The 27,232-nt window shown below is 42.2% G+C and overlaps 1 protein-coding gene across 1 annotated transcript in view; it reads left to right on the forward strand.

The window, feature by feature from the left end:
• The window catches only part of LOC144784217 (vomeronasal type-2 receptor 26-like), a 252,587-nt gene that overhangs the window by 61,357 nt on the left and 163,998 nt on the right, over nt 1-27,232 (forward strand). The window contains exon 3 of the mRNA XM_078662871.1: nt 19,600-19,827. Coding sequence (XP_078518997.1) covers nt 19,600-19,827 — 228 coding nt within the window. The remainder of the gene's footprint in view (nt 1-19,599; nt 19,828-27,232) is intronic.

Genomic DNA, 27,232 nt, shown 5'->3' on the forward strand with positions numbered 1-27,232 from the left:
TTTCCTTTCCTCTCTCATCGTACTCCACTTCACTCACTCCTGGAGCATATGTAAAGAATGTAGCTCTTTTTGGAGAATTGGAGGTAGAACTGCTTTTTTTCTTCTTTTTTTTTTTACTTTTTCCGCACGATTTAAAAAAAATGTATATTTTTTTCAGAACAAAAACAAAACTACGGAATGCCAAACTGCTCAACAGGAGCAAAAAAAAGGGGAAAAATTAGTGCCGGGTGGAGCAGCGGTGTTCCTCCTTTCTGTGAACAACAAGTTTAACGCTCTGCTCCCCGTAGCAAATGTGTTCATCGCAGTCCTTGCAGAGAAATTTCAGATCTGCAAAGACCGGCTGCATGTTTGAAACTAGTCTTTCAGGTCTTCCGGAAGGTGTTGCTCCTCCGGTGGAGGTGCTGCCGCCATTTCTTCGGGGATTGCGTGCCAGGTCCCTGACACTCTCCCTCGCAAAGTTATTGGGGTGCCTCCTCTCCACATGTCTGATTAAAGTGGCGTTGCCAAAATTGTACTTCTTTGTTGGGTAACCACGCGACAAGGTAGTGCTGCAGATTTTGCAGCACACCTTCGCCGCATTCACCTTCTTCCCACCTTCAGGGAAGGTAAAAAAATTCTAAATGAAGTGCTCTTTTACTTTGCGCCGAGGAGGGTCCTCTGGCACAAACTCTTCTTCTGAGTCACTGGAGGTTGGTTGTCTTCCAGCCATTGTTATGAAAAAGAAAAGATGCTGCAGATGATCCAAGGAACACCTCTTGCTCTCTCCAAGTTCAAATTGGTAGTGAGGGAAATGGCTGGGGGCTTTCAATATTTGCAAATAAAACTGTTATGAACCAATGAAAAGTGTTGTTTTAAGGTCACATGGCTTGACGCGCTTACGCTACACGCTCCGGAGCGCTTCCGGGTGCGTTTACGCAGAACGTACGTAGGCGCTTACAGAGGCGCTTCCGGGGGCCTTACGCGGCGCGTCACAATGACGTTTTACTTGATTTTCGGAAATGTGTTTAGAGTCAAAATACGGTTTTTAAAAATAAAAAATACTACTTTTATGAGTATGCTACTGAATGCCTTGCATTAATATTTACTTTAAATACATAATTATATATTTTTTCGCACGCGGGAATAGCGCTCTCGCTACGTGTACAGGTGCGTTTACGGGTGCGCGTACCCTGAGCACTCCAGGGTAAAAAGATTTTTTTTAAAAACAGAAAACATACATTGAAAAATTAATGTTAGAAAAATATACATTATTTAAATAATTTTATAAAAATTATAATAATAGCTATAAAGTATAGCTATTTAAAAAACTTAATTATTCACTTTAAAAACCGTAGGTTAAAACTCGTTATAGTTAGGAATTAGCTTTCAAAAAACCTTTGAAATTCACTGAAAAAACCATAGGTTTAACACTCGTTATAGTTAGGAATTAGAATTTAAAAAACCTTTGAAATTCACTGAAAAGACCATAGGTTTCAAACCAATTATAGTTAGCTGAACATTTTACTCATACAAAACCATTGAAATTCCCACGTTATAGTTAGTTGGACTCACTATAAATCGGGCGCCCGCAATCCACTGCTGATGATGTCACATATTACATCATTCATGACATGGTCAGTGACCTCACTGATGACATCACTGATGACATCTCAAATGACATCACTGATGACATCACTGATGACATCTCAAATGACATCACTGATGACATCACTGATGACATCATCCATGTGATAATACAATGCACCTCCTCACACTCTAATCTAACCTTTGATACACCCAGTGTTAAATAGAAACTACCATTCCTGAAACCATTGACACACCAATACCAGTTACCACATATGCACTCACTGATTCCTAGGTCTACACACACATCCACTCATTCACCCATAGAATCACTCATACATACAGTCACTCATCAATCCAACACTATCATATGCACTCATACACCTATACAGACACTCACACACTGCAATTCATCCATGGAGTTACTCACACACCTAGTCAGTCATGCAAAGAATCAATCACACTCCCATTTCCTCATCTATACAGTTATACAAACAACACCTCAATTATACAAACATATACTAACACATACTTACTCTCTTATACAATCACTAATACAAGTACACATTGATCCATACAGCCACTCACACAATCACTGTCTCTCATGTATAGTCATTTATATATGCCAACTTTCACATGCACTGTGTTTTACATATGTACCTACTTGGACATGTAGCACTGAGATAGCAATTCACTAACCAACACCCCCATGCACACAGTCAACCCCCCATACAACTCTTTCCACATGCACTCTTGAACCCATATACCAAGTGAATCAACTGCTCACACATATATGCACAGAGTCACACACCTCCCAGCCACCCACACACACACTCACCCTCACATACAAATACTTGGGCAACCAATCAATAACCCATATAGCCACTCATATATCTATTGATCAACACATGCAGCAGCTTACACAACAACAGACATACTGATTGATGCACACATTCAGACAGTTTAGTCACTAACCCATGCATTCAATAAGACACATTTAATCACTCACTCATACAGTCAGTCACGCACCTACTAAATCTTTCATCCAGACACTTATACACCCACTCATTCTTGAATATGTAAAACATATTTAAACTTTACAGAAACACGCAGTCACTGGATGATGTCATCAGTGATGTCATTTGAGATGTCATCAGTGATGTCATCAGTGATGTCATTTGAGATGTCATCAGTGATGTCATCAGTGATGTCACTGACCATGTCATGAATGATGTAATATGTGACATGATCAGCAGTGGATTGCGGGTGCGCGATATATAGTTAGTACAACTAACTATATATGGAATTTCAATGGTTTTGTGTGAGTAAAATAAGGTTTTTTAAATGCTAATTCCTAACTATATATGGTCTATAACCTATGGTTTTTTCAGTGAATATATATATATATATATAGATATAGATATAGATATAGATATTACCTACTGGCGGTCGCCAGTAGGTATATATAGTTAGGATTTTTTCTCTATGGGTTTTTTGAAAATTCTATGTCTAATAACTTTGGCGTTTGTGGACGGAATCGGCTGAAATTTTCAGGAAAATGGCACATTTTGTTTCTGAGCAGCCCTTGAAAATTTGGGGGGGGTTCGTCCAGTGGGGGCCGAGAAAAAAGGGGGGTCCCAAAACGTGTTTTTAACATTGAGTTTTCCATAGGGCGGTTGGCCTCACTTTTAGCCCGAACGGCTGAATGGATTTGCACGAAACTTGGCAAAATTGTAGGGACTGGTAGCCCGATGTGCCTTTTGTAGGTCTCAATATATGTGCTCCAGTGGATTTTGAGAAATTAACGTTTAAAAAAAGATATATATCTGTAACAGCGGACCGGTTAGCGCTCTGGTTCGCGGACTTTTCGCGCAACGGAGCTTTGTGAAGCGAAGCTGATTGGTTCTCCGGCGTCTGTCAACATTCCAAACAGTCCGTAGCGGCCGCCATCTTGTCTCTCGGTAGGATCGAGAGACAAGAGGAGGTCAAAACAAAGGGGGAAATAACTATAAGGGGGCATAGTAGATCCTCGCTGACCCCCTAGGTTTGATGTGGAGGTTTTAAAAGGGCCCCGCGGGGCAAAAAAAAAACAAAATAATAATAATCGAACGGCTGAATGGATTTGCACGAAACTTGGCAAAATATTAGGGACTGGTAGCCCGATGTGCCTTTGCTAGGTCTCAATATATGTGCTCCAGTGGATTTTGAGAAATTAACGTTGAAAAAAAGATATATATCTGTAACAGCGCTCCGCTTCGCGTACTTTTCGCGTTACGGAGCTTTGCGAAGCTGATTGGTTCTCCGGCGTCTGTCAACATTCCAAACAGTCCGTAGCGGCCGCCATCTTGTCCCTCGGTAGGATTGAGAGACAAGAGGAGGCCAAAGCGAAGGGGGAAATGACCATAAGGGGGCATAGTAGATCCTTTCTGACCTCTTAGGTTTGATGTACCATTTTGCCAAGTTTGGTGTAATTCCGTTCAGCCATTCAGGCTGTAGACGTATGTAAATGTCCTATGGAAAATTGCATGGGGAAAACACATTTGAAAGTGTTGAAATTTAGAACCAATTAAAATGTTACTTTGGTTTTGTATTTGTGTGTGATGAAAGTTAATTGGTTATGTATATATGTCAAATGAGAGGAAACCACAGCCATTTTGTGATACTACTGTCTGAGGTACATTTGTGAGGAATTTTTGGTGGTGAATTTCTGGTGTTTGATTTACACAGTACTAACACTTCTGCTACTTTTAAAAAGGTGAGTTGTTAATTTGTAAGGGGAACTATGTTGTACACTTGAAGATAATTTGAAAAATGTTTTCTGTTATTTATTTGCAGTCCTTCTGTTATACTAAATACTTGATGAAGTTAGTTTTATATTATGTATTACTAAAAACGATAAATGAAAGTGATTATTTTTTTCTGCAATTTACAGCAAGCAATTTCAAAATAAAATGGCTCACAATGAAGAGACCGTGGCAATTTCTTTTGAATTGTCCACTACATTGATTGAAATTGAGAGCACCAATAATGAAATATTGTCACAAGGAGGACATGACTTGTATGATTCCATTAGATTGATTGAAATGGACAGCACCAAGAATGAAATATTGTCACAAGGAGATGACTTGAATGATTCCACTACATTGATTGAAATTGAGAGCACCAATAATGAAATATTGTCACAAGGAGGAGATGGTTTGTATGATTCCATTAGATTGATTGAAATGGACAGCACCAATAATGAAATATTGTCACAAGGAGGAGATGACTTGAATGATTCCACTACATTGATTGAAATTGAGAGCACCAATAATGAAATATTGTCACGAGGAGATGACTTGAATGATTCCACTACATTGATTGAAATGGACAGCACCAATAATGAAATATTGTCAGAAGGAGGAGATGACTTGAATGATTTTTTTGATCAATCTCTTGATGGCGAATTTATCGAGTGTTTGGAGACCATAGAGTTACAAGAATCATCATTGCAGACTTTTAATGAGGAGATTCCAGATGAGATGATTGAAGAGGAAATTACTGATGAGGACATGTTACTAGTTGTTTCAAATTTAGAAAATTCTGAAGAATAAATTTATATTTAGAAATCAAAAATTGTTTGAGACATTATTTATTTTTATTTTTAATTTATGAGGTTGTAGCGAAGTGATTGTAGTATAAAATGAGACTTATAGTATAGAGTGCAACATTTTTATGTTACATGGTAAGTTTACTCATATTTACTTCCCTTCTGCCACTATATTATCTCCAATGTGTATTTGACATCTCTTCTTCATCTCCGGCCTCCTTTCTCTCACTGTGTGTCTCCGATGCATCTTATCGCTGCTATTTTGTGTAATTACAGAAGAGAGTAAAATAAAATAGTTCGGAACGTGAAAAGGGGGCAAAGTAGAGTACTCCTCACCCCCTAGGCCTTTTTAGGCGGTCCCAAAAGGATCAGTTTCTGCTTTCCTGAGAGATTATGGTATGAGTTCCATATACCACAATAACTTGCATTACAACATGCAAGATATCTATCTCCTATTACCAACTTTTGGAGATATTCGCGCTAAGCGCGAATATCTCCAAAAAGTAACACCTGCCCTGAGCAGTTCTTAGCCATGTTATCCAATGGGAGGTGGATAACATGGCTAAGAGTATTAGCTCGGTAATGCATGAATATCGCTGAGTTTTTAGCGATATTCATGCATTGCGGCCGTTTATTATCGCATTTGCGATAAACCTTGATAATAGTAAGGTTTATCTTCGATAATTTCTGACGATGCTTAGTGGTAAAAAATTGGTTGGTAAGCATCGTTAGCGATAAATATCGCTTAACTTTGTTAATATGCCCCAACGTCTGTTAACGTTCGATTCGAAGGAAATGAGGAAGTGTTGAAAAACATTGTCTGCGCCATCTTGCCTTTTTTGAAATGCCACACTTTTGTCGTGCACGGCAGCCATTTTAGATGTCTTGACCAGACCCACTCTCTGCACGCTGTCGATTCGTAGCATGGCTCCTCACCCTCGTAAGCATCTCCCCCAGGCACTGGTCACCACCGCTCTCTGTCTTATGCATGGGCAATAAACCTTCCCCCATCTGCGCTGCTCTTCCCTGAGAATCACACTCTGTGCCCGCCCGACACCTCCCTTTTGCCCTATTCACTACCGCACCCTCTGACACTCCTCTTCCTCTGTGTCCGAATGTCCAGGCCGGTCCTAGGCTATCAGCTAGCCCTGCAGATGTAGTTTATGGCCCCAGCTGTAAAGAATCACCCCTCTTCAAAGGAGTTATAGTAGATCAAGGCCCACACCCGATGTGATCCGTCACAGCACACGCGTTCCTACTATCTGAAAACCATCCTGTATTGTGATTGGGGAGGGGACCGAGCCTGAAGCGGAAGATTCCAGGAATGACTCTTTGTACATCAAAGTTTTTACAATTATGTGTCACATTAAAAATATATAGCACTCCAACAAAGTAGTAGGAATATAAAACTTTAATAACATATAAATATATACAACAAAACAAAAACAGTAAAAACATTTAAACAACGAAGAGACCGTGGCAATTTCTTTTTAATTATCCAATAGATTTATTGAAATTGACAGCACCAATAATGAAATATTCTTGTCAGTAGCGGTCTGTTGTGCGAATAGTTCCAAGGCAGCAGAACGCGCTGAAATCTAGATGGCACGAAAGTGATGTCTAGTAAGTTGCCGCCCAGCAAAAAACGGCGTGGGGCGCCGCGGGGGTGAGTGAGTCCAGTAGGCACCACAGCTATTCTTACCGGCATTGCAGAATTACTGCTGGGGACAATGCCTGTGCTGTAGCAGGGTCACAGCAGAAACAAAAAGGATTCTGTTGAAGATGTTGTTGGTTTCAATTTGAAAACAGTTCTGGTGTCAACTGCTATGCTAATGTAGTGGTTAATGTTTTGTTTTCTCTAGAAAATGTAAAAGAGGGGGAGGCAGTCCAAAGTTCCGTTAAAAGGGCAAAGGAAAGGATCGGTGGTTTGAACTATCAGTCAAAAAGGGGAGGGGGTGCAATAATTTTTCCTACCGGGTCACACTGTGCTTTCACCGGAAGTGAGGTCTGCAGGATTGTAGTAATTCAAAGTGAGGCTGGCGCCAGCATGGGAGCGCCGACGTCCCGCGGATACAGTTTCGTCACTCCACGGGCGATCATGGCAGTCATTCCCCATCGGGGGTCGGAGACTCCCGCGGCTCCTCTAGAATCTTCAAGGTCGTGGAGGACTACGGTGGTGGAGTCAACCAGTGACCGGGCCATTTCTTTATGTTGGGCCCGCTCTTGCCAGGTCGACAGCCATTTTGAGAGTTCGGCAGCTACCGGCGATCGCGGGGTCACATGAGCGGACGGGCTCCACCCTGCCGGGCGAGACGTTGCAGCATGGCCACAGTGGAAGAACCGTTATCTAGGTCGTTCCGAAACTGTGCAGCACTGTAGTTGTTAGGATGCCACCGCCTGGAGCGCTGAGGGTGCAGCTGGGAAGCCTCCACCTGGGGAGGCGGGAGAGGCCTGTTCGCACCGTCTCTCCCTCCCAGTGCACCCCACGGCGTCTCGCTTGAGATTTGTTATGGCCGGACCAGGCGATGAGGACGAGGGGGGGGTCGGAGGCATGTGCAAGACATCCCCCTCCAGTGTTGTCGCAGCCATTATAAAAGAAAGAAGTGTCCCGTCCGTCTTCGGGCCGGGCTTCCGGTGGATGTCGGCTGGACGCCCCTGGCTCTGGCCCCATGAACGGGTTTCTTGGTTTATCGGCTGCAGCCGGATCCCGTCGGCCTCGGCCCCCCGACCGTTGGTGGTCGGACCGGAAGAGCATGTGGCGGGACTACCTGCAACTCTCAAGGGCCACCGCGGCCGGACTGGGAGAGAGAGGGGAGGGTCGAGGAGACATTCCCCCCCCCTGCAACTGTTCAGCGTTGTAAAGGCAATCCCCTGGCCGGGTCCCGCTGGTCTCGGCCTCTCCTCCGGCTACACCCTACGTTAGGATCTCCTGGCCGAGGCGTGGCAGCAGGACCTGCCTTATATGGGCTGCTCCCGGCTGGGCGTAGCCGGAACCCTGCCCCACCTTGGAAGTTTCCAGAGTGGGGGTGGATGTTCTACTGACTTGCATTTTCCCTAGTCTATCGATTTTTTTGGCGTGGCAGGCGGTGGGACAGCGAGGGGTGATTTGGTTTCTCTTACTGTTTTTCTGGTCTCTCACCACTGGCATATTTTAACGTTTTCTTGTTTCTAGGACATTAATAGGTTTTATCATTACGTTATGTTATCGTTTCTTTGTTCGTTGTTTAATAAAAGTTCATGTTCATCAGTGGCCTACTGATTTTCGTTTTCCTATTTTTTTCTTTCCAGGTTGTTTCATGGTAAAGTTTCTGTTAACAGGATACAGTGATCACTTCGTTATTATTGCATATGTCCTTTTCACTAGGGGTGCTCTCTGGTCGGGCCAGATGACGTATCTCTAGTAAATGGTCCGGGTGAAAAAGGTGCATCAATCAGTGGGGAGTAGATAGGCATGACAGATTACAACGGGGGAGAACGGTCCGCATTACGTACCCTTTCACTACTTGCAAAGATTTTCCTACGTTTATTTGCAAACAGGGAATACCTCCAAAAAGAACTAATTCCCAAACAGTCAATGTTCGGACAATCAATCAATCAATGAGGAATGAAATAGGTACGACGTGTTAAAGGCTTGCGTTACCTACCCTTCACTATCTGCAAAGGGAGATAGAATATTCCTATTCTTCCTCGTTTGCAGGTAGAGAAGATCGTTAAGAGAATTAACTTCGAACAATTCAATGCTCGATTGAAACAATCAACAAGGGGTACTGTGAACACAAATGAACGCCGCTTATATACATACGCATTGCTATTTTCAACAGGTTGTTCCTAATGTTTCTATTTTAGCGAGGTCAAAAGAGATCCCATTAGTGGCCTACTGATTTTGCTCGATTCCTTTTGTTTTTTTACACGATTTTTCGCTATCTGCAAAGACTAAACAGAGTATTGCGACTCTGTGCTTGTTTGTAAATAGAGAATGAACCAAAGAGAACAATCAATCAAATGGAGAGAGAAGCAGGCACGACGGATTACAAAGGGGAAAGGGCTGCGTTAACTACCCTTCACTATCTGCAAAGAGAGAGTACTCCTAATAGAAATGAGGGGTGGGGGGCAGCAATCAAAGCAGATCAGTGTGCATAAACACGAAAAAAAAAATTCTTACCACGTACTTGACATTCGACAGCTTATGATATTTGCTATTAAAAAACCATTGAAATTCACTGAAAAAACCATAGGTTATAGACCATATATAGTTAGGAATTAGCATTTACAAAACCTTGAAAATTCACTGAAAAAACCATAGGTTATAGACCATATATAGTTAGGAATTAGCATTTAAAAAACCTTATTTTACTCACACAAAACCATTGAAATTCCATATATAGTTAGTTGCACTAACTATATATTGCGCACCCGCAATCCACTGCTGATGATGTCACATATTACATCATTCATGACATGGTCAGTGACATCACTGATGACATCACTGATGACATCTCAAATGACATCACTGATGACATCTCATTTGACATCAATGACCACATCACTGATGATATCATTCATGTGACAATACAATGCATCTCCTCACATTTTAATATAACCTCTGTTTCACCCAGTGTTAAAAACAGAGTATAATTTTTGAAACCATTGACACACCAATACTAGTTACTACATACGTACTCACTGATTCCTACGTCTACACACACATTCACTCATTCACCCATACAATCATTCATACATACAATCACTCATGTTTACAACACAATCATATGCACTCATACACCTATACAGACACTCACACTCTGCCACTCATCCATGGAGTTACTCACACACCTAGTCAGTCCTGTAAAGAATCAATCACACTTCCATTTTCTACTCTATACAGTTAAACATAGAGCACCTTACGTTTTCAACCATATACTAACACATACTTACTCTCTTATACAATCATTGATACAAGTACACATTGATCTGTACAGAGTCACACACCTCCCATCCAGCCACACACACACTCAGTCTCCCATGCAAATACTTGGGCAATCAATCAATAACCCATATAGTTACTCATATAGCTACTGATCAACACATGCAGCAGTTTACAGAACAACAGACATAATGATGCACAAATTAAGACAGTTTAGTCACTAACCCATGCACTCAGTGAGACACATTTAATCACTCACTCATACATTCAGTCATGCACCTACTAAATCCTTCGTCCAGACACTTATACATCCACTCATTCTTCAATATGTAAGACATATTTTAACTTTACAGAAACATAGTCACTGGATGTTGTCATCAGTGATGTCACTGACCATGTCATGAATGATGTAATATGTGACATCATCAGCAGTGGATTGCGGGTGCGCAATATATAGTTAGTGCAACTAACTATATATGGAATTTCAATGGTTTTGTGTGAGTAAAATAAGGTTTTTTAAATGCTAATTCCTAACTATATATGGTCTATAACCTATGGTTTTTTCAGTGAATTTTCAAGGTTTTGTAAATGCTAATTCCTAACTATATATGGTCTATAACCTATGGTTTTTTCAGTGAATAGATATATAGATATAGATATAGATATATATGTATATACATCGTCAGCAGTGGATTGCGGGCGCGCGAGTTATAGTGAGTCCAACTAACTATAACGGGGGAATTTCAATGGTTTTGTATGAGTGAAATGTCCAGCTAACTATAACATGTGTGAAACCTATGGTTTTTTCAGTGAATTTCTAAGGTTTTTTAAATGATAATTCCTAACTATAACGTGGCTGAAACCTATGGTTTTTTCAATGAATATATATATATATATTCACTGAAAAAACCATAGGTTATAGACCATATATAGTTAGGAAATAGCATTTAGAAAACCTTATTTTACTCACACAAAACCATTGAAATTCCATATATAGTTAGTTGCACTAACTATATATCGCGCACCTGCAATCCACTGCTGATGATGTCACATATTACATCATTCATGACATGGTCAGTGACATCACTGATGACATCACTGATGACATCTCAAATGACATCACTGATGACATCACTGATGACATCTCATTTGACATTACTGATCACATCACTGATGACATCATTCATGTGATGATACAATGAACCTCTTCAGACTCTAATATAACCTTAGATACACTCAGTGTAAACAGACACTCACAGACTGTCACTCATCCATGGAGTTACTCACACACCTAGTCAGTCTTGGCAAAGAATCAATCACACCTCGATTTCCTCAACTATATAGTTATACACACCTTACTTATTGGAACATATAATAACACATATTTACTCTGTTATACAATCCCTGATACAAGTTCACAATAATCCATACAGCCACTCACACATTCACTGGCTCTTATGCACAGTTATTTATATATGTCAACTATCACATGTACTGTGTTTTACATATGTACTTACTTTGACATGTAGCACTGAGATATCCATTCACTCACCAATACACTCATGCACACAGTCAACCGCCCATACAGATGTTTCCACATGCACTTTTGAACCCATACATCTAGTGAATCAACTGCTCACACATCTATGCACAGAGTCATACACCTCCCAGACACCCACACACACACTCAGTCTCCCATACAAATACTTGGGCAACTAATCAATAACCCATATAGTTAGTCATATAGCTAATGATCAACACATGCATCAGATTACAAAACAACAGACACAATGATGCACAATTTAAAACAGTTTAGTCACTAACCCATGCACTCAGTGAGACACATTTAATCACTCACTTATACAGTCAGTCATGCACCTACTAAATCCTTCATCCAGACACTTATACATCCACTCATTCTTCAATATGTAAGACATATTTTAACTTTACAGAAGCATACAGTCACTGGATGTTGTCATCAGTGATGTCATCAGTGATGTCATTTGAGATGTCATCAGTGATGTCATCAGTGATGTCACTGACCATGTCATGAATGATGTAATATGTGACATCATCAGCAGTGGATTGCAGGTGCGCGATATATAGTTAGTGCAACTAACTATATATGGAATTTCAATGGTTTTGTGTGAGTAAAATAAGGTTTTCTAAATGCTATTTCCTAACTATATATGGTCTATAACCTATGGTTTTTTCAGTGAATTTTCAAGGTTTTGTAAATGCTAATTCCTAACTATATATGGTCTATAACCTATGGTTTTTTCTGTGAATTTCATTGGTTTTTTAACAGCTAATATCTGTAGCTGTAAAATGTATTCTTCTTTAAATCCAAAAATATATTTTATATGTTTATGAATATTTTTTTTTTAAAATATTTTTTTTTCTTCGTTCCCGCTTCGCGAATCAGGAAGCTTCCCGTTAGCTGACCTTGATGCCGCGAAATAGACCGCGAGCCGGTAAACGTTTCTTTACCGCAAGTGCCGCGTTAGAAAACAACATCGTGACGCCTCCCGTCCGCATGACGTTCCACGTTGTCGCTTGATACGTCATATGACGTGCTACGTTAGCGAACTGGTACGCGAAGCGAGTGCCAAAGCGCAGGTTTCTGGAAGCAAACAGGGAGGCCCTGCAAAGCGCTTAACGTAAACACAGCAAGTCATGTGACTTGGTAATAACACTTTTCATTGGTTCATTTCACTTTTGGTTTCCTAATGATGTAAGACTAGGTCATATAATCTAAAATGAACACTTTTGATTGGTTGAGAACTCTTGTTTTTCCCAAATGATGAAAATCCCTCCTTCTTTCCTCACTCTGACTTTCATCATTGTGAGAGAAAGACCCTTTGTGATCACTGAGCAATGGCTTCTTTAGTAGCTTCAGCTGGTGCTTCCCCACCACCTCCACCACATCCAAGGAAGAGTGGACCACCTGCTCAAGTTGTAATTCAACAAGAAGAAGAAGAAGAGGAACAGGAGGACGAGCACGAAGAGAGGCAGTTTTTGCCTGAGCAGCCCAAGACGTCTCACCGGAAAGAAAACTTCATTTGGCAATTTTTTAAAATTCCCAAAGGTCAGAAAAAAGTAAATGCAAGATACGTAACTTGCCTTATATGTCAAGATAGACTGTCCAGAGGGACCGACAAAAAATACAGTTTCGGAAACTACACAATGCATCGCCATATGACTAGGTGGCATCCTAACAACTACAGTGCTGCACAGTTTCGGAACGACCTAGATAATCTCCCTATTATGGCCAGAAGATCTGTTGTACCGGAAGTAACGGGACCAGAGGGCAGGGAGATGGTGCCAAATATACAAATGAGATTTGGTGAAGTAAAACACACCTGCGTATTTTGCGATGGATTCATTTCCTACGGAGAAAGAAGCATCACTCTGATCAACAGAGCTATTGACTATCATATGCAAGTTTGTCCGAAACGCCCAAAATAATAAATACTTCTTTTTTTTGTTTTGTTGCTCCTGTTGAGCCCTTTACAATGAATCGTTTTCATTGCCCCCTCCAAGAAAAACCCAAAAAAATATAAAAGTGTCCTGAAAAATTCAAAAACAGTAAAAAAATGTTCAGAAAAATAAAAAAAAAAGTTCTTTTCAGAACTACCTCCCCGTTATTAAAAAATTGGTACAATATTTGGAACTGTGCCAACCTCTATTTCTCTTAGTTCGCTTCCTAGTTCGCTCGCTGGTACGCGAACTGGAAGCGAACCAAAAACAGTAAGTATAAGGGAAGGAAACACACACTTATGTTAAAAGAAAGACAGCTATAGGGGAGTAAACTAGAGATACTATTACCCATAATCCACTACTGATGATGTCACATATTACATCATTCATGACATGCTCAGTGACATCATCAGCAGAGGATTGCGGGTTTTTTGGCAACATGCCTTATCCACGGTTTAATAACGCTGCCTTTTGCTTTATATAAGTTTTCAAATTGTATGAAATATATACCAATAGGTCTTTATGAACCTTTAGGTAGTGCTTTTGTTCATGAGGTCTGGTCGCTTCCATACACATACAGATGTTTCAAAGATGATCAAGAAGTTTATCTGAATGGAGAGGAATGCACTGAGACGCCAGATCATTCACTAATGTGTAGGCACATACAGTTACACGATTCATGCAACAAACACCGACCAAATATGGCTTGCGTGTTGCAAGGCACGCCAGTTCCTGCTATCATCCCCACGTTCAAGTTGTTGGAAAATGGTAGTTATTTGATGCTCAATAATGAAGATTGTTCTGAGTTAATTAAAAGTATTCCTTTTATCGTAACAGTAAGTGAACGGGTTATTTGCTGCAGAAATGTTCTATTTCCTCCCACACATGAACATAGGGAGTTTTCAATCTGGCCACAAATACCAACCTTGGGACACGTTTCAACGGCATGACAAGAATAAGAGCTCTTTTGTCTCAGAGAGAGGTGGCCTTGAGTTCGGCCCGTGAAACTTTCGTACTTCACATAGCGAACACCCGTACACAGGTTTGCCTTTCAATTTCAGCAACATGTTTCCGACTATCTTTAACGCATCCTCCACAAAATCCCTGGCACACTTTTTTAAAGTTGTTACCAGTGGTCTCGTGACTTCATTTGAGAAAATCTTTGGAGTCATCCCTGCTCCCTTTCATTCCATTTTCTCCACTCTGGTTCGTGGATTGCATTTTTACTTGCATTACCAGCGGACGCTCTTGTGCTTTTTTACATTTTTAAATATGGATGTCCCTCCTATGCAACCTCCGACCCTGCAGCTGCTGACACTGTTCCGCAATCGCATGCTAGAATATTATGGCACAATGCCGTTGGCGATATTAAGCACGGCATATGGATTATCTTTTCGGTTCTCCTACTTCACCTGTGTCCAGCCTGTATTTCACTGCCTGACCTGTGATTTCGATTGGGCCATTGATTTGTGTCTCTGCGGACCGGTTTCTCCTGACGTCGACTTTAATCAGCTGATGACTCCTATCATTACTCACGAGTTGATTTGTCCTGGCGAAAGGATTATGGCTGTGGCATTGATGCATGGACTACTTGGTCCCTGGAATTTACTGGCGGCAGCACAGTCTTTCTTGGAACACAGCTTTCTTGAAAACCCACCGAGCTGTCCTCTGATGGTGATAGAGGATCCGGTGCTGGGAGAGCACGTATGTTCTTTTCCGCTTTTAAATTGGATGGCTGAACTGTTTTCGGATGAAGACGGTGACTTCCTATTGGAGGCTGTTGCAGCTTATTTTGCATACACAGTTATGTCATAGACCTTTTTCATGTTTCATATGCTGAGTACTAGCATTTCATTGACAATTCATTGACTTATTTGTCAAGTTTTTATTATTTACCTTGCCTATTGGCTTAAGACTCGATAAAGTACTTGGCTGTTTTATTTTTCTTTAGCATTGAATTTTCCTAGTTTTTAATGCTTTACCTTGCGGACCGTCCACATATAAACTTGCAATCTGCTCTCATGAGATGGCACTTCTATTATCTTATTCAGTTCGTTTCCGGATCATGAGGAGGTGTCATCTAGGTCCTGGATATCTTTACACCGTGTTAAGTTAGCATGGGCTCATTACCGGTTTAAACGCCATTTTTCCTTTTTTGCAACTTCTGCACACGACACTTAGTTGTTGCTTTAGCTTTCCACCTAGTAGTTCATCGTGGTTTACATGAGAATAATATGTTATTGGTCTACTATCTGCTTTACTTGTTAAACTATATCTGTACAGCGAGTGCTAAAGTTTCAAGAACAACACGATACAGAATTGTTATGAGGTCTGATCTCCACGACTTCATACTCATAACATAAGTGCAACTTCTGCCAATTCTGGGCATGAGGCGGGTTTTATATTGCTTTGCCGAACACACATACACAACAGTTGATGCGGTTCACATGAAGAGAGAGCTGGTGTATGCTGATGTGATTCCTTCAAATCTAAGACACTAAAGTATGGGCACGCCCTAAACCAACACAAAGAGACCTTCTTAGCAAATAATATAATATGTGTATTAGGGAGGGTGAGATATAAGCAGCCGCGGGCCGTGGAGGGAGTTACGGTGAGGCAGGGAGGCGGGGAGGGGGAGAAGCAGGGTGGAGCCCTCTCTACCTTGCCCCTCCCCCTCCCCGCCTTCCTGCCCCACCGTAACTCCCTCCACGGCCCGCGGCTGCTTATAAGTGTTGCTAACTCTTATTCATTTACAGCATGTTAACATACTGTCACCATTCGCTTTTTATGTACTAGTAACTATGCTGGTAATTTTGCTACTGATAATATGTGTACTTGTATTCTCCACCCTGCTTCTCCCCCTCCCCGCCTCCCTGCCTCACCGTAACTCCCTCCACGGCCCGCGGCTGCTTATAAGTGTTGCTAACTCTTATTCATTTACAGCATGTTAACATACTATCACCATTCACTTTTTATGTACTAGTAACTATGCTGGTAATTTTGCTACTGATAATATGTGTACTTTTATTATCTAAGGTACTACGCCTGAGAAGACGGCATTAGTAAATAAACATTTCAAATACACATGTGTTCTTCTTAACTCCATGTTCTGGTTTCTAAGAAATATATAACGACCGACTGTTCATGAGTTCCACGTATCCTGAGGTACTATAAGTTCATATTCTGGATTGTCTAAACATTGAGAGTTTGTTATATCCAATGTGACACTGTACCTAGCTTGCTAAATAGTTTTTGATTACTAACGTGAGTTTTGGGACACCCTAATTCGCCGAGGTTCCAATCCTCTGTCCACAGTTCTGTGTGAGAACAGAAACCCTGCGACAGGGGCACCCCCGACCCTTGCTGGACCTTCATCACACTTGCGATACAACTCCAGCAATGCGCCACCTTTACGGCACAGATACATCACGCATCTGTGCTGTTTTTGCCCCATGATGCGCCGCATTGTAAATGCAGCACACCATAGGTGACGGAACAGCGGCACAGAATGACTAACACATCCCTGGTGATGCGCCAGTCATCATAAATCTATCCCTATGCTTCTTATCTTGTTAGAGATGAACCGCCATATGTATCATCAAAGTTATTTGCATTTCCTAAATAGCGAACTTTAAGGAATAAATAGCGATTCTTTACCATTCCTAGTTTGCGATGAGCTATTTGCTAATTAGCCGAATGTAGCCCAATGAAGCCCAATGTAGCCCAATGTAGCCCAAAGATGGCCGCCAGACACACAAAAAAACAAATGTAGCCCAAATATCAGCCAGATGTAGCCCAACTATAGCCCAGTGACAGAATGACCAATCAGCTTCGCAAACCTCCGTTACGCGAAGCGGAGCGCTGTTACAGATATATATCTTTTTTTGAACGTTAATTTCTCAAAATCCACTGGAGCACATATATTGAGACCTAGCAAAGGCACATCGGGCTACCAGTCCTTAATATTTTGCCAAGTTTCGTGCAAATCCATTCAGCCGTTCAATTATTATTTTTATTATTTTTTTTTGCCCCGCGGGGCCCTTTTAAAACCTCCACATCAAACCTAGGGGGTCAGCGAGGATCTACTATGCCCCCTTATAGTTATTTCCCCCTTTGTTTTGACCTCCTCTTGTCTCTCGATCCTACCGAGAGACAAGATGGCGGCCGCTACGGACTGTTTGGAATGTTGACAGACGCCGGAGAACCAATCAGCTTCGCTTCACAAAGCTCCGTTGCGCGAAAAGTCCGCGAACCAGAGCGCTAACCGGTCCGCTGTTACAGATATATATCTTTTTTTAAACGTTAATTTCTCAAAATCCACTGGAGCACATATATTGAGACCTACAAAAGGCACATCGGGCTACCAGTCCCTACAATTTTGCCAAGTTTCGTGCAAATCCATTCAGCCGTTCGGGCTAAAAGTGAGGCCAACCGCCCTATGGAAAACTCAATGTTAAAAACACGTTTTGGGACCCCCCTTTTTTCTCGGCCCCCACTGGACGAACCCCCCCCAAATTTTCAAGGGCTGCTCAGGAACAAAATGTGCCATTTTCCTGAAAATTTCAGCCAATTCCGTCCACAAACGCCAAAGTTATTAGACATAGAATTTTCAAAAAACCCATAGAGAAAAAATCCTAACTATATATACCTACTGGCGAACGCCAGTAGGTAATATATATAGATATGAGGGAGCAACTCAGAGGTGGACGCAAATAGACTTATCTCATGAATAATAATAAGGAAGGTGGAAATTTGTGAACCATTAGGAACCAACACCATCAGAGGGATGGTGGCCTGCTGAGGTCATCAGACCACCATTTCTGTGATTCCTTTGAAAAAAAGCATTCCTTATTTTTCTTCTAATCCAACCCATTTTCCATAAAGGAAAAGTGAATGCATGTTATATGAAAAATAAAAGTTTCAGTGTTGTTTTCTAACAATAGACAGTGGTCCGTCGAACCATTGCTTGATCTTAAAAAATATTTTGTTCATATACTCAAAGGAGAAGGTGTTTCTTGGGGACACATTCCCCTTTGTGGATGAGTTACCACCAGTTTTAAACTGGTGGTAAAGTATGAAAGTTTTGTGAATAGAATTAATTTGAAAAACAGTAATACATAACATTTTGATTCGGTATTTGGAAGGGATGCGAAAAACATGACCCTTCCAAATACCAAATCACTAACAAAAAATGCAATTTGGTAACATGTTACTGATCTCAATTTGTGCTTTTGTACATTGAAAAAAAGTTTTTTGTGTTCGCAAACAGCCAGAATCTGTAAATCAGGTGACTAAAATGCTTTTTATATCTTCATTGTTCATCTGGCCCTTGGTGTTTCCCCACAAAATCTCTATTTTAATGAAATAAATACACTAATATAGAAGTCAGTGTTGAAACATCTAGGTGGTCAGGGGTCTCAGTGGTTAGAGATAGATGTACTCAGGTATTTTTCCAAACATCACTCTGTGATCAAACACTGCCCTCAGTACCTCTGTGATGACCTCTGCATGAACGCAACATATTCAATGATGCTCTGACACACCTTCCTCTTCAATACGTAGTGCATGCCCACAGCCATTGGCTCTTTCTGACCAAGCCCTGCCACACCTACCCTGGCACTGTCTACTGAATAGCTCCAGTTATTGCCTTCATGGCCTGCCATCATGACCAACTCCTGCAACACCTCTCGCTTCAATCTCACCCGTCTGCCCAGTGCCAGCATCCAACGCTCTTCAACAGGGGCGGTGCGGTCTCTACCACTGATGTCCATCTTGTATTATTAGCACATTCATTGCCTCAAACCTAGTGCAACAACTCTTTCCCTGCATACTCTGTCCACATAACTAAACTGGACAATATAGTTACCATGTGGTGAATTGATTTGGAAACTTTATGACCTCTGACCCACCAAGCAGGCTTTAATCACAACCTCCAGTGCAACAATGAAAGTAGCAGCTTAGTCAGGACCCTACTGTAGGTATTATTGCAATGTGTGATTATTTATTTGATGTGTCCTCTTTCTATTTCTCTGGCTTCTTCCAGTTACATCATTACATGAGGGATCTTCATTTTAAAACTTCCTCCGATCATGAAATCTACTTCGATGATCTCGGGGACCCGCCCACGCGCTTTGACATTTTTAATTGGCTTTACTTTGCTCCCGGTAATTCTACAAGAATCAAAGTGGGAAGCTTCCATCGAAGCCCTTCCGGGGAGGAACAGCTCACCATTGATGACCGAGCCATTCTTTGGCACCCCAACTTTAAACAGGTAATGACTCCTTTCTGATTTGGGAACAAACTTGGAAAAAAGGTGAGAAGCATATGGATGTGCAAGAATAAGAATAATAAATTAATTGTTGAATACTTTTGAGTTTGTATAAGCAGGTGAACCACAACCTACTGCGGTTCAGCTGCCCCACTTAACTTTCAAGGACATATTTATAAGCCCCTAGCACCACTGGAATGTCACTTTCTTTTATGCTCCGGTGGTGCTCTATGCAAGCCCATATTTATAAGGCTGCGCTAAGCCACTTTGAGTGGCGCAACACAGCCTTGGTAATCTGGCCCTCTGCAACTCAGTTTTCTGCAGCAAAGGGACATGCAATGTGTGTTGCTGTGGGCGTTCCCAGCAACATCCAGGGCTTTTTGATACTGCTCTAGTTTTTCAAGGATCTGTAAATCTGAGGCAACACTAAAAAAGTGCCTTTTAAAAGGAGGACTTTATGTGGTGCAATGAATAGAAATAATGTTCTTGCTCTAAATATGGGCCTCATAAACTATATAATATTTTGATGCACTGCAGCACAGCAAGCCTTCCTGCTGCGCTGCTGTTCATCAAAATAAAAGGTTAGGAATTCACAATATCTATGATATACAGTGCATTCCTATACTTCTCCCCTGAGCCGGTGCACAAACAGCAGCAGGGCACAAATTCAGACACCCTTGTAACATGGCACAAGCGTACCTGCATTGGCGCATGGCTGCCCATAGTGCAACAGTGCAGGGGAGACAGACTGGAATGCACTGTGTCAGGTAGATATTGCACATTCCTGCCCTTTCCTTTTGACTCAGGGCAGCGCAGCAGGAAGGCTTGCTATGCTGCAGTGTTATGTTATGTTATGTTATGTTAAATACATTTATATCGCGCTCAGCTACTCCCTAGAGTGTCCCGGGTCTTGCAAAGGCAAAGGCAGACAGAGCCCAAAATGACTAGAACAGAAAAGTTTGAAGATGTTTTTTGAACAACACAGGATCCTGAGTGCTCTCAAGCGCCCAGGGAAGGGCATTCCAGGCAACACTAGCTTTCCTAACAAGCGAGCAGCCACCCAGCCTATGGCGCCTAAATCTGGGGGTCTGCATCAAGAGTTCAGAAGAGGATCTCAACCGTCTAGCCAGGGAATAGAAAGCAAATCTATCCTGCAGATACCTCGGGCCATTACCATACACGGCCCTATGGGCAATAGACAGCACCTTGGATTGAATTCGCGACCCCACAGGAAGCCAGTGCAGGGAGCGCAAATGCGAGCGCACCCTTCACCCTTTTGATAGGCCAAGCAAAATTCTGGCGGCCGCATTTTGAACCACCTGCAGTTTATGTAACAGGTACCCCGGAAGGCCCGCATACAGAGCGTTCGCGTAATCCAGGCTCGATAAAATGAAAGCGCGCACCACTGTTTCCTTAGCAGGACCAGGGAAAAAGGGGAGGAACTTCCTCAGGGCCTTCAAAACAGGCCCCAACGAGCTTATTAGTTTGTGTTTTGAAATTTAGATTTTCCAAGAACCAGATCCCTAAATTTTTAGCGCTATTGTTCTCTGCACTCGGCAAAGGAAAACCCGGCGGCCATAGCTTGGCACTGAAGGAACCGTACAACAGAACCACAGACTTCCCCTTTTTGCACTTTAGCTGAGCCTTAGCCAACCAATGAAAGACGTGTGTCAAACTATAGGAAATGAGGCTCATAGAAAGAGGGGGAACAATGTGAGGTTTCTACAGGTAGAACCTAAATAGTCTCAAGTGGCAGACAACTTTAACCTGACAGCTTGCCTTCCACTTGAACAGTAACAAATGCTTTTGCTGTATGGGGCAAAATGAAGGTCCCAATGTTTCCCTGCCCTTTGCAGGATTGACCACATGCTGATGACGTTGCTAATATAATCGAGTTTACTAACCAAGTACAATGGTTGTTGTTAACAAAATAATACACTGAGGGCCACAAGTACAACCATTTCATTTTGTGAATCACAAATCACAATCTGCGAGTTGCAAAACGAAATGTACTGTGTTTCAGACAGATGTAGCAATTCCCAATGGGGTTGCAAATGACCTACTTTATTCATATTCATGAGGTAGGTCACAATTTGCAACCCATTCAATCAATCAATCAATCACCCATGAGGGTCTCAAGGCACTTGGCAGCTCCAATCAGTTGAATAGCCAGGTCTTGAGTGCATACGCTGGGTTTCAGCAAGGTTGGTGGAGTGGAGGTTTCTCTTGGGTACGTAGAAGGAGATTTTCAATTTGAGGTATTGGGGTCCGGTGTTGTGAAGGCATTTGTATGCATGTGTATCTTGAAAGTGACTCTCTTCTTTACGGGGAGCCAGTGGAGGTGGTGTAGGTATCAGGTGATGTGTTCCTGTCGGGGGATGCCGAAGACAAGTCTTTCTGCGGTGTTCTGTATGGTCTGTAGTTTGTGATTAAGAGACTTGATGATCTTGGCGTAGAGGGCGTTTCTGTAGTCCAGTCTGCTGGTTATGAGTACGTGGTTGACCGTCTTCCTTGACTCATGGGAGATCCATTTGATAGTTTTTTTGAGGATGTGGAGGGTGTTGAAACAGCTGGAGGTGACAGTGTTGACCGGTTGAGTCATGGAGAGGGAGGAGTCGAGGATGATGCCAAGGTTTCAGGGCATGGCCTGTGATCACAGGGATGGTGGACTGCTAGGGTCTGCTGATCGCCATGTCAGTGGATGCTTTTTAAATAAAGCAATTTCTTTATATTTAAATACAGCCCATCTTCCTTTAAGGAAAACAGTATGCATTTAAAAAAGAAAAATGAAAAGTGTCTTTTTCATTTTAGAGTAGGAAGTGGTCCCTCAGACCACTGCCTGCTCTTAAAAATGTTTTTGTTCCATTCACAAGGGGGAAGGGGTCCTCCTACTGTTTGTGACTGGCTTACCACCTACTTGAAGTAGGCAGTAAACTGCTAATGTTTTGCAGTTGCAAAACAATTGTACATCCCCCAGTGACCGCTATTAAGAAGGGATGTCCTTGGCAAGCCCCTTTCTAATAGCAACTAACAAACCCTATTTTCCAAGACAGAAATATGTTACTGACTTGCAAAATAGGGTTGGTACATGGCAAAAGCCATTTTATTGGTGGCAAAGGGCTGAATCTCCGTTTGCAAAAGCTAAAAATTGTTGTGCATGTACCCCAACTTCTTGTCTTTGCAAATTACTCTTTCAATGAGCCATTTGTAACTGCATCCAGATAAACTAAGGGCTAGATGTAGGTAACTTCCATTTAGCGAGTCCTTAATAGCTATTTTTACCGAATCACTATTAAGGACTCGCTAAATGGAATGTAGGTAGAAATCGCTAAAATATTATCGATTCCTTAACATTCCTTAATAACGAAACGGTAATTGAGAATCGTTATTAAGGAATATCTAGCCATTAATTCCTATGGGCTAGGAGGCCCATAGGAATGAACGGGAAGAGTTTCACTATTAGCGATTCGGTAATACCGAATCGCTAATAGCGGGAGCTATTTCAAGGGTGCCAGGGTGTCCAAAGGACTCCCTATTGCACCCCTGAATGGTGCATGTGTGCACATGTGGCAAAAATACATGCCCTAAGGGCATGGATGTGTGCCACATGGCACATTTCAAAAAGCAAAAAAGTGCTTTTTGAAAGGAAATTGCTATTTACCACAACTTGAAGTTGGTGGTAAATAGCGATTCCTTAAGTCTGAAGTGCACTGTTTTTAGTGCTACGTACATTGCATTCCTTAAATGCAAGAGGAAAATAAGGAATCGCTATTTTGCAATCCTTATTTTGCATGTAGGTTTAAAGTCACCTACATTGTACTCAGCCAAATACCAGTCGGTAACGCCAAAATTTTACGAATTTAGCCACCTACATCTGGCCCTTAGTTACTTAATTAGAAGCTTCAACTATGACTTTTAATGCTTTCCTCATATTTGTGAAACAATTCCTGGGTTATATCTCTAGCTGTCAATCTTTTGTTTTATACCAAAGATCCAAAGATGTTATGGGTGCAGGGAGAGTCTAGGTCAGGGTGGGTCTGCTCAGTTGTTTTACAGAGATTCACCCAAAGAACCAGATCCTCAAATGTTTTGGAAACAACAAATTCTGGCAGTCAGAGATTTGGACTGCTAGAGACTGAAACTGCAGAATAATCAGCCTCTTCTTGTTTCTCCCTAAATCAACGGAGCCGGCGTAAGGGGTAGCGAAGAGGGATTCTCCTCATAGACCCGCAGCAAGGAGCCCGGGTAACCCCTTCGTTAAAAACGGTCTCATGGAGTAACAAACTCCTAACTAAACAGTCAGCTAAAAAGCGGTTGTTCAGTAGGTACATTGATATACCTTCACCTGTAAATATCACCTTTTTTTTAAATATTCAAAAGACGAGATTAGAAAAACGTGAGTAAGGTGGGGATTTGTGTACCCCAGTCCTGAAGAAGATGTTTTTACATCGAAACATGTTGACACACAAATAGGAGGTGGCAGACATTAAAGTTTTTTTGCTACCCTACGAGTCAGGTGCTTTTTAAACTCCACTCACTATTCTAAAACCCCACCACAGCACTCACATAAAAATCCCCCACATACACCACACATAGTCAAAAAAGTGCTCCAACGCAATCGTCGGTCGTAGCACGCCGTATCCCGTAGAAGGATACGATGACCCCGATGATGAAGCATGACACCAAGGGGGCTGTTGGTGTATGAGGGGTACCCAAAAACACCTAACATGTTCCCAACCATAGTAGGGACACTGTTGACCCATTACCTAATGGATTCCTCTTGTTTGTAAATGTAACCCAGGGAGAACAAATCCATTTCGAGGTGATGTTCTCTCTCTCCCTCCCTTGTTTGAATTCATTTAAATTCAACTCCTTTACGTAACTAACATCTCATGTTTATACTGGACTCCGCATTTTTTTTTTACAAATTTAGCATAATATTCTGCCATTCCTCAGAATTTCATCAATTCACTCTTGTTAGTCAGAAAACTCATATTTTGAACAGTACTGACCAGATCACTCTTCGGATTGACCCCCTCACCAGTGTCGTGGGGCTGAGCCTTACATTCACACAGTGTTAAGTTAGCATGGGTTTATTAGAAACTTAAACGCCATTTTTAATTTCCTGCTCTGCTTTTCACAATACACACTTGCGCTATTGTCTAGAGAAGGCTGAGTATTTTGCTTCACATGAGAATAACTTGTTATGCTAGATTTCTAAACTGCCTCGCTAGTTTAGTCGTACAGAGAGAGCCTGGGCCGTCAAGGTTATCTTGGACACAGTCTCTGTTATTCGGAATGATCCGCGCACGTTCTAGCCATAACACATATGCAGCTGTGGCCTCCTCTGATACTGGCGCGTTTCATAATATACTGTGCAGGCATTATCACACACTCTTGGAGAAACATTCGTATGCTGAGAGCTTGTGCAGGAATCGATGTGATCCACTTCGGCTGAGTGCCAGAGGTATGGGGCCGCCCATGTAATCCTATGAGACCTTCTGTAGTTATAAGCTAACCTACTAGCTAGGGAGGGTGAAATCTAGGTATATTTTAAACCTGTTTCACATTAGCATTATAATATGCTTTCTCCCTTTGTATTTTATGGAATAGAAACAATGCTGACAACCTTGTTTATGATAATATGTTTGCTTGTATTATCTAAGGTACTGCGCATGAGATCACGGCGTTAGAAATAAACATTTCAAACTTGCTTGTGTCTCTATTTACTGCTTGTTTTGGACTGGTGTAAGACTGTAACGAAAGAGTGCTCCTGTTTTCCACCTTCCCTGAGGTAACCTAAGTCGCATGTTTTGGGTTGACTAATCATTGGTGTATTTGCTATAGGACTTAGAACCAATGAGTCACTGATGCTAGTCTGGTAGGGGGTTTGGGTACTAAGGTGAGTTTTGGCAGACTTTAATTCACTGAGGTCCTAAGTCTCTATGCACAGTTCTGTGTAGGAGCAGAATCCCTGCAACATGGCGCCCAACGTGGTTTGTTCGTATTTACAAGACGCTTGAGTAGTGCTTATATCAGTCCATTACCCCCTCACTATTGTTTCCGGATAACGGTGGTGACGGATAAACCTACCTATAATTACATAGGTCTTTTCAAGCTTGAATCTTTTAAAACTGTTTCCTTTTGAATTACTACACAGTTGTGCTACATAGTTTTGCTTTGTACCACTTTCTTTCTGTGTCGTTATGGGCGACGTTGACATAACGCAGCATAGTTGCAGTCCGCAATCATTTGCAGTCCGCGATCACAGGCAGTCCACCTCTCTGATTTCTCTGCACCCCCTCTCCCGGTCACTTGTGGGGTACCCCAAGGCTCTTCCCTCTCTCCCCTCCTCTTTAACCTTTATATCCGACCCCTTATTTCCTCGCTCCTTGAGCTGGGGGTCTCGGTGTATAACTACGCAGACGACCTCCAGCTCGTTTTCGATCTTTCCTCCCCCATTCACTCCCTTCCCAAGCTCAGCTCTACCCTTGTCTTTATTTCCCAGTGGATGAGCTTCAATCATTTGAAGCTCAACCCTGACAAGACTGAGCTCGTTCTCACTGGTGGTCCCTCTAATCCCTGGTCCTCAGCCCACTGGCCCCTCTCTTTTGGTTCTCCCCCCTCCCCTGTTCCCTCTGTTCGGACCCTGGGCATCAAGATCAGTAATGATCTTTCGATGCATGCGCACATTAGCTCTGTCGTATCCTCTTGTTTCCTCTCCCTCCGCCTCATCCGCAAAATTTCCCGGTTTTTTTCTGTTGATGCCCTCAAAGTTATCATCACTGCCCTCATTACTTCCCGCCTGGATTATGGCAATGGCCTGTATGTAGGCATTCCTGCCTACGAGACTCGCCGCCTCCAGGCCATCCAGAACCAGGCGGCCCATCTTGTCCTCCGCCTTCCTAAGTTTTCCCATATCACTCCTGCCCTTAAAACCCTTCACTGGCTCCCCGTTCATTTTAGGTCCCAGTTTAAACTTGCATGTCTGGCCTTTCGGGCGCATGCCCGATCTGCTCCTCTCTTTATCAACTCTCTGATCTCTTCTCATGCCCCTGCCCGCTCTCTCCGCTCTTCTTCCCTCTCTCTCCTTCACGTCCCCCGCTTCCGTAAATCCCGCACTGGTGGCACGCGTTTTTCCGTGCGTGCTCCTCAGATCTGGAATTCTCTCCCTCACTCTATTCGTTCCATTCCTATCTTCTCCCACTTTCGGAAAGCCCTTAAAACTCTTTTCTTTCTTCAGGCTTTCCCTGGCTAAGTCTCCTCGCACATTTTAGGCAGATACTGATGTGTTCCTCAGCGCCAGGAAGCCGCTTGGCCACAGTGCGCTTTATGAGTTTCTTTTTCATTTCATTTCATTTCATTTCATTTCATTTGCAAACGTATAACGTCGCCTTGGAGGGCATGG

Source organism: Lissotriton helveticus, chromosome 10, assembly GCF_964261635.1.
Source record: "Lissotriton helveticus chromosome 10, aLisHel1.1, whole genome shotgun sequence".
NCBI lineage: Eukaryota > Metazoa > Chordata > Amphibia > Caudata > Salamandridae > Lissotriton > Lissotriton helveticus.